General features: G+C 40.4%; 1 protein-coding gene and 1 pseudogene across 4 annotated transcripts; one reads left to right on the top strand and one right to left on the bottom strand.

The window, feature by feature from the left end:
- Positions 1-6,028: 6,028 nt before the first annotated feature.
- Positions 6,029-9,450, bottom strand: APG1 (S-adenosyl-L-methionine-dependent methyltransferases superfamily protein). Of its 4 annotated transcripts, XM_088960472.1 has the most exons (5): positions 9,241-9,444; positions 8,418-9,119; positions 7,610-7,916; positions 6,450-6,603; positions 6,029-6,415 (listed from the first exon to the last, which is right to left on the bottom strand). In XM_088960472.1, coding segments are annotated over exons 2-5 (1,023 nt in total). In that variant the 5' UTR covers positions 8,978-9,119; positions 9,241-9,444; the 3' UTR covers positions 6,029-6,413. The 4 variants fall into 4 exon arrangements, with proteins under 4 accessions (XP_088816598.1, XP_088816597.1, XP_088816596.1 ...); XM_088960471.1 differs by having other exon boundaries at positions 6,029-6,603; positions 8,418-9,131; positions 9,241-9,450; XM_088960470.1 differs by having other exon boundaries at positions 6,029-6,603; positions 8,418-9,144; positions 9,241-9,446.
- A 752-nt stretch (positions 9,451-10,202) lies between these two features.
- On the top strand, positions 10,203-11,280 carry LOC148879072 (fasciclin-like arabinogalactan protein 2 pseudogene; annotated as a pseudogene).
- The last annotated feature ends 463 nt before the right edge of the window (positions 11,281-11,743 follow it).

Genomic DNA, 11,743 nt, shown 5'->3' with positions numbered 1-11,743 from the left:
GCCCTGGCAAGTAACAGCTCCAACAGAAACCCAGTGGCGGTTACGCCCGATTTGACAAGAATGCCCCTATAAAAGCCCTTTAGTCAGAGAGGAGAGGGCTTTCGGATTACCATCTGAACTTGAATTATCTTACTTGCTCTCGAGCTAATCTTGAGAACTCAGTGATCCAGCGCGACCTACATTCTTAGCCTCTTACACTCCTTTCTTTCTCCCTAGCATTCTAAATTAAGCTTCGGAGTATTCCCGCCGAGAAAATCCCCCGGGAATCCTTCACTTTCGTCTTCTCAGGTACCATCTGTTGCCAGCAAGGAGCCAGTCGGCAGCCAGCTAGGAGTGCTTGGATCGGGCTGCATCATTTGGCGTCGTTAGTGGGAAACGCTTCAAGAAGCCTTCCTCTAAGCTTTTACAGTTTTATTTTCGGAAAACTCAACATTCATGGCTTCCTCGAGCAACGCCGGACGTGGTGTCAGCCAAAACGCTTCTGGGGAGCAACCCCAACTTCCTACTGTCTGTATTGGGCAGTTCACCGTCCTCCTCTCCATGGACGGAGTTCCCAGTTTGAATGTTCCTCTCACAGTGGCACCCGCGGTCGCTCCACTCCCTTCCATAGTTGGAACAACCTTTGCTGAACCCTCGGTTGTGCCCCCAGCAGCCAACCCGAACTAGTTGAGGACTTAATGTAGTGCATGCGAGCCATACAAGCTCAAATGCAACAATTTCAACAATTCCAATTCTACCAACAACAAGTGTTGCACCAGGTTTCCCAATACCAGTATCAGCAGCAGTTTCCTTCTTTGCCTCAGGCCCAGTCGTCGCTTCCCCCTCGGCATCCGGCCACGAAGCAGACCAAGCTCTCCTGCCGGAGTGAATGACCTCACCGGGGACAGGCCTCCCAGGTCCAGGAACCTGCCAAGAGCCAAGCCTCTTCCCATAGCAAGAAGGAGAGGCCAACCACCCCCGCCTCACAGCCTGTGGGTAGGTCGAGGGCCTCCCAGCCAACCAAGCCAGTATCGCCCCAACCTTTGCAGTTCAAACTCCCACTCGCAGAGAATCTGTTTGAGGTCTTGACCGTGGACTATAGGCAGGGCCCTTCGGTCCAGAGTCACCACTAGCAGTCTGAGCCCATTGAGCTTGGTGACACCGAAGCGTTAAGCACCAACGCCGAGCCAGCAAAGCAGCAACGAAGACGCCGGCAAGCTCACCGAAGTGCTACCCGGGTCTCTCCTAAGCTCAAAGGAAAAGAGGAGGTATGCTCAGGTGAAGTGAAAGCCACCCCTCTCCTCTCAGTTTCTTCCCCATTATCTCCAAAACTCCTTGTTGTCCCCATGCCCAAGGACTTCAAGCTCCCTCCACTAGACAAGTATGATGAATCCTTCGATCCAAATGATCATATGGACGACTTCTAGTACCAGATGCACCTGGCAAAATCCAGTGAATCCTGCATGTGTGTGGCCTTTTCCACCACCTTCAAAGGGGTAGCCCGCACATGACCGTAACCTCACGCTTGGTTCGATAAGAAGTTGGGCACAGTTCATGCAAATTTTCACCTCCCACTTCGTCACTACTAAAAGGTGTCCGAGAACTCAGGAAAGCCTCATCGGCATAGTCCAAAAGGAAGGGGAGTCCATTCGGAGTTACATCAAGCGGTTCAATGATACTTGTTTACAGATACCCGACCTAGATCCCACAGTTCGCCTCACCGCAGCCAAGCAAGGTATCATCCACAAAGAGTTCAAGTGGCACGTGGTTGTCAATCAAGCCAAGATCGTGACCAAGTTCCTCAAGCTCATAGACCGGTTCATAGGGACGGAGGAGGAAATCAACTAGAAGGGCGAGCAGGCCCCAGAAAAAAGGAAGAGGGAGCCAAAGCCCCCATCTCAAGGCAACAGTAGGAAGAAGAAAGACACAGCTCGGGGGGCAAGGTCAGTCCAGCCCTTCCAAGCTCCGACAGTAGAAAGGGACTACACACCCCTCAATGCAAAGCAGGTCGAGATCCTCATGGAGATCAAGGATGCTCCGTACATGAAGTGGCTGCCTCGACTGAAGGCGGACCCTAATGTTAGAAATAAAAATTTGTACTGTAGCTTTCATAAAGATCACGGTCATAGCACCGAAAGTTGTAAAAACCTCCGCGATGAGATAGAAGAACTCATCAGTCGTGGATATTTGAGAAATTTTGTACAAGGCAATAATAATAGTAATAAAGTAGGTCGACAAGGGGAGCAAAGTAGAGACACTCCCGAGTCCAGCAGGCAAGCGGAACAGCTGCAGAAGCAGCCCCCCAAAGAGAGACCAGTTCGGGGGACCATCCATGTCATAGTTGGAGGTTTAATTGTGGCGGGCTGCATCTCAGTAGCAGCTCACGCATTAGCCCGCGAGGCTGGTAGGGAAGAGCAGAACCCTCCGAAGCGACCAAGGACAGAAGACCCCATCTTCTTTACAGAGGATGACACGCACGGGGTCCACTACCCCCATGATGATGCGCTCATCATAAAGGTGAATATCAACGACTTTGAAGTCAGGCACGTCCTCGTCGACTCAGGCAGCTCAGCGGACATCCTCTTCAAAGCAGCCTTTGACCAACTCCAACTTCAGGAGAGTGACCTAAAGCCCGCGAACACTCCCCTGGTAGGCTTCAGCGGAGATATAATTTAAAAGGAAAATTATAATCAAAGTCGGTTGTACATTTAAAAATAGGTTGCAAGTTTGTCTAGAAACCAACCAAACTCTGAAAACCGGCTCTACATTTCAAATTATAAAAACCCCCCGCCATGTCATTAGAGGCTTATGTGGCTGTTGCCAACATGGGACTCTTATTCCATGTTGGACACAACAGAAAACTTATATAGAAAATAGGTTTTCAGTTTCTCTCCCACTCCCACTGTTTCTCGATCTCTCTCCCTTCTCTCTCACTCTAACAATCATCTTTTGATCTCCTGCTCCCTCTATCTCTCCTACTCTCTTTGCTTCAGTTTGTAGCCAAATCAAAACTTCTCTCTCTGTTGTTCTCCCTCAATCTTTCTCTCTCTCTCTCTCTCTCTCTCTCTCTCTATCAAAATCTCCTTCTCCCTCAATCTCTATCATTCTCAAATTAATGTAAATTTTATAGCCAAGAGTTTCTTGTGAATTTTATCAAATTGGTGTAATAATTTTTGAACCAAACCAAGTTGGTCTCATGTTCTTTTATACGATCTAATTAATATCATATAAGTGTATAAGAAAATAAGAAGATAACAAAAATAAAAAAGAGAGAGGGAGAACGATAGAAATTAAGGGAGAATGAAAGATCGATCGAGAAAGAGAATGAGAGAGATTGAGGGAGAACGATAAGTAGAGAGAGAGAATGAGAGAAATTGATATAGAGAACGTAAATACAGAAACCAAAAACATTTTTATTTATTTTCAAATCACATAGTTGTTGAATAGTGTGAGGGAGATTGAGAGAGAGAGAAAGAGAGAGACTAAAAATCCTTTTTTTATTTTCCAATCACCCAACATTAAAGGGCAATTTCAATGTAAGCTTTTTATTATGTCCAATATGGATTAAGAGTCTCATGTTGAAAATAGCCACATACCCCTCCGATAACATGGCGAGGGATTTTTTAACTTGAAATGTAGAGCCGTTTGTTAAAGTTTTGTCAATTTATGGACCAACTTGTAACCAAATTTTAAATGCATAGCCGGCTCTGGCTATAATTTTCCCTAATTTAAAGCAAATCCAAAAGCAATGCTATTTCTTATCTAGATGGTGGGTCAATGATCCAACTTTTCAAAAAAACGCATAATATCATAATTGAATAATAAATATTTAAGTTTATTTTTAATCATATTGTTTTTTTTTTAATTTTCAATTTCTATCTTAACTATAACATATCTAAAATTCAAGTAATTAATATGAAGAAAAATTTCTCACATGTAACGCATGTACTTAATTACTAATAAATATAAACTAAACCAAACACCCTCCAAATCATGGTTGCCGAGGCTACAATCTACAGACACCCTGCTCTGTTCAATTAAACATCCTTACTTTCTGGTGTGAAAACTTTTTATTTTACTCTTTTTTTTTTTCTTGTTGTGCGAAGTAAAAGCTTAGGCCACAAGGGAAGTCGGCTATATGGCTGATTGGCTTTAACTCTTTTGTGCGTTCAGCATCAACACCCGAACAACAGGCTTTATGTGTCTCTTTAATCTCCTTGGGCAAGTAAAAAATGAAAAAATTCTCCATACCCAAGTTGAGAGAGACAACTAATCTGATTTCATACTTATTTTGTGGGTTCGGCTATGATATTGGATTATTGGGAAAACTTATAATCAATCGGTTACATCATAAAAGTGGAAACCAAATATGGTGAATTTTCATCTTAAAATGGTGAATCCAAGGAAAAAGCTTTGGCTCCTGTTTGTTTGAGAAATGTGTCCGACCAATTGCTTAATTTTAGGGCTTTGGGGTTAAGGATCTAGGACTTAAGGTTTAGGATGTACGGCTTAAGGTATATAAAAATAGGGCTAGATTGGTTTTAGCGTTTCCATTTTGCCATGGAAATTTCATCGATCAAACCATTTGAAATTTTCTAAACCATTGAAAAAGTGAGCATCAGAAAAGGTGATTATTGATGTAAAACCTCACTCCATTGAAATGCCAACAAAACTGAACCAGTAGCGACATTCTACATTCCATCCAAACGCCAATAAAACCAAACCAGCAGTGACGTTTTACACTGCAAACAAAAACAGCCTCAACAAAAGAAAAGCAACATCAACATTAACAGTTAGTTCAATGTTGTCATTTTTTAAATAAATATAAATAATATAATATTTTTAGTAAATGATATTTAATTTTGATTAAACTGCGGTTGGAAATCCACCGATACTATGGTGATATTTAGTTATGTGGGTGATTATTAAAAAAACGTCACAACATCAACACCACATAGGCGTTGGTGTTTATTGTACTTTATTATGTATAAAACCACTGTTTGATTTCACCTTTTATCAAGTAAATACTAAAAAACTGAAACACTTTGATTTATGTGCATGGGACATGATCATTACATTTCCTCCGATGCCTAAGCATTTCTTGCCTAAGCAACTTTATGGAATATTACTTAAAATGCCCAACCAAATAGAAAAAACAAAAAAGTGTTTAAAGTAATGTTTTTCAGATAAACATTTATCTAAAAAGCACCCTTCAAGAAATACACACAGACCCAAACATATACTATTATCATAACGTAATGCTAATTAATAGATACTGAAAATTATTTATAAACTAGTTATAACTTATAACTGTTAATTTAATTAAATAGTTTCTCTGCCGCCCAAGCACCAAAACATATCTTTCGAAAATTATCCATGGGAAAGATCAGAAAAATAATAAAAGAATCTTTAATCTTCAATTTAGTGCATCCATAAAAGAGCAATCCCAGGTTCAATCATCCTTGTTAGAGATGGATGATGGGAGAATAAACAAACTGGATTTACAGCCAATTGGCCGGAAAAACATCCGTCTCCAGTTATGCTTGTCATTTTTACAGTGGATGGGTATATCCTGTCTTGTACTGTTTAGCTTCGATTACACGTCTAAATGGCAGTTGGCCATTAGTCTATCTATTATGCAACAAACAATACCCAAGTTTTTATATCAGTGAGCACTGTTTTCAAAATTGGACAAGACTGGAGGGTCAAACCGGAAAAACTGAGAACCAATCACCTGACTGATTCCGTTTTTCTCCAAAACTGCTTTTTCCTCCAAAACCGTTGATTTTGATAACAAACTGCTGAACCGGCCAATTAACCATTAAAACAGTTTTGACTGTTTTTCAAATTTTTAAATTTTTTTATTTTTTTGTCAGAACGGGCCAACCATTCAGATTGAACGGTCGGACCATTCAAACCAGTAACCGGACCCTAACCGGTTCGATCACCGGTTTGATCCTTACATGAAACAAAATCATGAACGTGACATATAATGTATTTAATATAATTGATAAATGGACCATGAGAAATATAAACCAATAAAGAGAAATAAACCATATAACGTCTTTGACTGATTGATATTGAGATTTAATGTATCACAAATGAACCATATTCATTTCTGCATCGTAATCACTCTTTGGATGGAGAGATAGATACAGGGATATACTAATCATTGCCCCGGTCTCCTATCCACATGTCTACCCACGAAACACCACCACCATATATAGGGAACATCTCCCCATGAATGACAAGGAGATATTCCCAAAGCGAAGCTATAAAACCCAGGGATGTGGGAACAGCTCGTGGGCAGCAGATCCAAGCCCAAAAGTCAATGGAATTATTTAACATAAAGAAAGAAAAGCTTATCAAAAGCAACGAGTTATAGCCTTACAGTGAACAAATGGGCAAAGAAGCTCTCTCTCTCTCTCTCTCTCTCTCTCTCTCTCTCTCTCTCTCTCTCTCTCTCTCTCATATAGGCTGACCTTTGGGAACAATTTGATCTTTGATCCACATGTAAATAGGAACGAGGACATAGTATGTTGCCGCCATGGCACCTAGAATAAACCGCATAAGGAACATGAATGGATTCACAGGCTCCTTTACATCCTCCACTTTTGGGCCAAGCTGTATCAACAGAAAGTATCTCAGATGTCTCATGCAAGTAAATGATAAAAAAAAAAAAATACAATAGTAAGCCTTAACACCAAACCAAGTCTTTATACCTCTATCTGCTAATTAAAAGAAAACTAAATCAACAGACTCGTTACAAAGTATGTGAAGAGACTAGAAGCACACCCACTTAGTTTGTATAAACTTGACACTGATTAAATGACCTGGTTCACAGCAAATGAAAAAGATGGTAACTAATCTACCAACCAGCAAATAAAAAAGATGGTAAAAAACCTACCAACCAAATCTTTACTGCCAACCTCTCTCAACATGAGCCCTTGGAACAAAATTTTCCAAAACATAGTTACCACCCAAAACCAGAGGAGGAAAATTTCAGAGTATGCTTACACACTCACACACAAAATCCTCCATGTCCATCAGAAATCTATCATAGTTGATAATTTTATTTGTTTTAGCATTATGTAAGGTGCCTGCATTGTTCTTTTCATTTATCTAGCAGTGCTCATCACCTTTCCTTCTGTGATCATTTGGCATTTGATATATTTTGCCTTATAGATGTTTAGTAACACAATGTTCTTTCTATTTCATGTTGTGCTTCATCTCTTTCTCATAGACATTATTTTGCAACGTTTATAAATATGAAGGTTCACTCACTGTTTATCCCAATAATGAAAACCTTTCAGTCCAATGTAATGAAGCAGTCAAAAAGTCATGATCAGCATCCTACTTATTCTATTTCAATCAATGATTTTATCAGTAAAATTGATCCAACTAGATGATCCTAAATTTCTACATCTCATATTGCTAAGCATTATAATCAACTTTCACATGACAATAGAAAGTTGTGAGCTAGTAGTTGTGATACCTTTTCTATGAAAAGTTGAAAGTGAAAATGATCATGAGAAAATGGCTTAAAACAAAGAAATTATAGGTTACACTTACACCATGAATGCTTCTTCATAGCTAAGTATTAGCAAGGCAGGATGAAAAGATTGATTACCTGCAGGGGAGAGTCCCCTGACCGAGGCTTCACACCTGTCACAGAGCATCCCATAATCAAGCCATGCCGACGGACCCCACGGTACCATTTTGGGCCAATCCTTTTCAGTTGAACATCTTTAAATCCAGCCTTTGTGAACCATTCAATGTATTCTTCCTCCTTTGGGAAGAGCATCCAGACATCTGCAAAGAACCTAGACAACCAAAATGTTGGGTACACAGGGCCAATAAGACATGCTTTTCCTCCTAACTTCAAGACCCTGTATGCTTCCTTGATGCCGCGCTGTGGGTCAGGCCAGTACTCGATACTGAAGAAAGAAATCATAGAATAACTATCAGGAAAATAATCCATTGTGGATCCGCCCCCCCTCCCCCGCTCTCTCTTCTACTGATATTCCAGATAAAATAAATCCACGTTTACTGAAAATAAGAGTAATCAATATATGATGCAACATACCATGGAACTATATTACGAAACCAAATAAATAACTAAAATTTAAGTAAAAATATCTCATAAGATGAATACATTTTGTAAGTTCAGAGGTATGCAAGTCCGAACTCATCCTCAAAAGGGTATAAAAGGAACTACAATAGAATATGCTGAAATGAAATACCCACATATACTGATGCGAGATCCATCTAAGAAAACTCAAGCTCAAGATTCAAGACAATATCCAATTCCAATCCATATAGGTGGAATTTGGCTAAGGAAAAGAATAGGTATCTACTGGTACCTAAACTAAAAGTTTCTGTAGAATTTGACCTGTAAATTTAACAAAAGGAAATAAGAAAAGAAGATAGAAAATTACCTTCCAGCAGATATATATCTGTCGGCATAATCAGTACGGAAGGGAAGATCCTCAGCATCACCTTCAATAATTTTGCAGTCCTTCAATGCTTCCTTCTGCTTGGCCTTAGCTAGCTGATGAGGGGATTGGTCGAGAATGGTAACATTCTTGGCATCCACATGCTTGACTATACCCAAAGTAGTAAATCCAGTTCCACCCCCAACATCTACGACTATCATATTTCGATCATAGAGATCCGCAGGCTCGAGGGCCTCGTCCCTCATGTCCTCAGTCCAGTGGCCAGGGTTTATAACATGGTCATAGACTATGGAAAGAAACCTATAGAACCAGAATGCCTCCTTTTTGTGCTGTATAAACCTAGGCTGAGAAGCGGGCCTTGCAGAGAGACTGCATCTTGGTGCTAGGTTTCTAGCTTTGGGATTAATTCTTCCATAACAGACCAAACCCATCTTGGGGAGATGCTTCCCATGGAAATCAGAACCCAGAAATCCCAACCCATTCGGAGCTATTCCTCTAAAGAGTGTGAGATTTTCAGCACCATTGAGCATTGCAGAACCCATGTGATCACAGGAAGAAAACCCCCAAATAAGAGTTGTGATTTCTAGTATGCAAGGAAAACCCACATGCAAAATCCAGCAATTTTTGCTTCCCCCTGGCAATTGAAGACTGTCGATTCAGAGTTCTTTCTACAACACAGCTTATCTGCAAGTGTACCTATATGGGGTTACTATAATCATTCAATTATCAGCATTGATAAAACTTTATAGACAGCAGAAAGAAAGAAATGGAAAGCATAGACTGCTGGAAAGGTGAAATGGCTTACCAGGGAAGCAATTTAGCATGAGAGATGGAGAGAGAAAGAGAAATGAGTGATTAAGAAGTATATGAAAACTATGCCAGGAGAGGAGAGAGTATGAGAATTGAGAAATAGGTAAAGATGGGAGCTTCTCGTTTTCAGTTCAACACGAACCACTAGTTTATATCGGTGGAGATGCAATACGCTGTGTGTTTTGTGTGACACCAGTATATTCTACGATCTTTTTGTGACCACCGAATTCATAGCTTTAGTATCCAGAGTCTAGTTTTAGATGGGCCTACTAAAAAAGCCCAGAACCTTAGAAATGAGAGTCTCCTGGTGCTGGCTTCCAACATCCTGCCAACATCATCTAACACCGCACATCATACCATGAAATTGTCTGATGAATACCAATGGGTCCTACTAGAATGCTCAGGACTCAGGATAGATTTCCACTTGACTCTTCTAGTGGGTCCTACTACTCTTCTCTGCTTAGTACAGAAATTACTTCCAAGTTGGGTCCCAGTCTTGTTGTTTGGAGCATACGTGTTGAGTCGTAGGTTGATTGGTACATCTGCAGAAGAAGCAAGGCAACTTGTAAACTGCAATTCTACGTACGTGGATGGAGCGCACCTCGGGAAATTTATGGATCAAACCATGATCAAAAACCCGATTCGATGAGAGCCGGATAAGTTCATTAATCATTACCAATTTAATTGTGTAAGCAATCTTTGACTTTATTTGACTTTATTTAGTATTCTTTTTAGGTAAAATACAAAAACCTCTCCTCAATTATAAAAATCATACCTTTAGTTTTACTTTAACAAAATCTTTTTCTGAATATTTAAAAAAACCAACAAAAACCTTCATTCTCTTACTAATCCAGATTTAAACCAGTGCATCAATTTTTTCCAAATATCCATTTTACCCTAATAAAATCGACAACAACACACCCAAAACCACTATCATATTTTCGTTCTACTCAAATAATGCAGCTCTTCCTGATGGCCACCGGAACAATAACCCTCTCTCCCCCTGCTCTTAGTCGAGGTCACCGATGCACACAATATCACGTGCATCCTAGCAAAGTACCCTAAATTCTCCATCTTCATTCAATACTTAGTTGTCACTCAACTTGACGTAGAAATCAACCATCGCGGTCTGCATAGTCTACAATTGCGACATGTCAGGCCTCCTATCCAAACACCTCTCCATTGACACCATCCAATTATCAAAAACGTCCAATCCCTTCATGTTCTCCTTGATTATTTTGGTGCATAGAAGTAGCATCAAATGACAAATGGTATAGTCTTGACTGCCACCATGTTCCAAGCCATTGGCCACTAGCTCCGCCCCCGACACTTCTAGCTTCGTCAAGATCACCAATCTCAAAGGCAGTAAGGTCGGCATCCAACCATGGCAAGGTCATGGCATCGGTTGAAGACAAAGCCCCCACTTCGGGCCCCAGCCAACTAAACCTCACATCTCTAATGTCAAAGCAAGGTTGTAAGGTTTTCACAGATATGCTAGTGGCCTCCGAAGCTGAGCAGACATTTGACAACAACATTGAAGGAGGGTTAACATTGTTCTGCCCCACTAAATACAAGAACCTAAGAATAGATGGAAAGAATTTGTTGTTATTGTATCATGGAATTCCTGTTTACCATTCCATGGAAATGTTGAGGTCGAACAACGGAGTTGTGAACACGTTAGCAATAGATGGTGCCAATAAGTATAATTCCACAATTCAGAATGACGCACGAGTTGGTAAAATTGGAGAAGATCGTGACAGCCAAGATAACGAGGATGTTCACGATTAACAAAGTGTTGTTACTCAAGGAGTTATTCAAGGCTTTGCCAATGCCAGTGCCAACGCTGGCTCCAACACCGGCACCTATGGTTGCTAAGTCTCCCAAGGCACTGAAGCATGTGTTACCACCGATACCAGAGTCCATGTCTCAGAATGGTGAACAGTCTAATCAAACCATGGCTGACGACAATAGCGTTGTTAGATTTAACGGTGAGAGATGGACGATAGCGGTTTTGGATGTGTTGCTGCCGATTTGACTAGGGTAAAATGGGTATTTGGAAAATTTAGGGGAGGATTTTATGATGAAAGGGAGGTTTTTGTTGAATTCTTTAAAAATTCAGGGTAAGATTTTGTTGAAGTGAAACTAAAGGGGAGATTTTTATGATTGTCAAAAACTTCAGGGAAGGTTTTTGTATTTTACCCTTCTTTTTATGCCTTCTTTCGGCCCATCTCACTTTGCTCTAAGATGGCCCACAATTTTTGAGGATGGTGAACACTGAACCAAGGTTGTTTCTATGTCAAAATTGGCTTAAATCGAACTGCATTTTATGATTGATAACTCTGACATATCTAATAGAGTTGGAGTGTACGCCATGCAATCTTTGGATGTTATAGAGAGGTTATTTCATCAAATTTTTTGGGTTATTACAGAAGTCTAGTGCGATATTCTTCGCCAAGCTATATTCATGTCTACAGCAAAAAGTTGGTATCTTTTCCATA

This window comes from Nelumbo lutea, chromosome 1, assembly GCF_056320005.1.
Source record: "Nelumbo lutea isolate HS-2025 chromosome 1, American lotus-T2T, whole genome shotgun sequence".
In the NCBI taxonomy this organism is placed as follows: Eukaryota; Viridiplantae; Streptophyta; class Magnoliopsida; order Proteales; family Nelumbonaceae; genus Nelumbo; species Nelumbo lutea.
This window is presented reverse-complemented; position numbering and strand designations above follow the sequence as displayed.

Excerpts from the sequence above, each read along its gene's own strand:
- APG1 (XM_088960471.1), bottom strand. The coding sequence starts at position 8,977 with ATGGGTTCTGCAATGCTCAATGGTGCTGAAAATCTCACACTCTTTAGA. Across the intron at positions 7,917-8,417 it reads AGATATATATCTGCTGGAAG|TATCGAGTACTGGCCTGACC; the intron begins GTAATTTTCTAT and ends TTCTTTCTTCAG. Across the intron at positions 6,604-7,609 it reads CAGGGGACTCTCCCCTGCAG|CTTGGCCCAAAAGTGGAGGA; the intron begins GTAATCAATCTT and ends CTGTTGATACAG.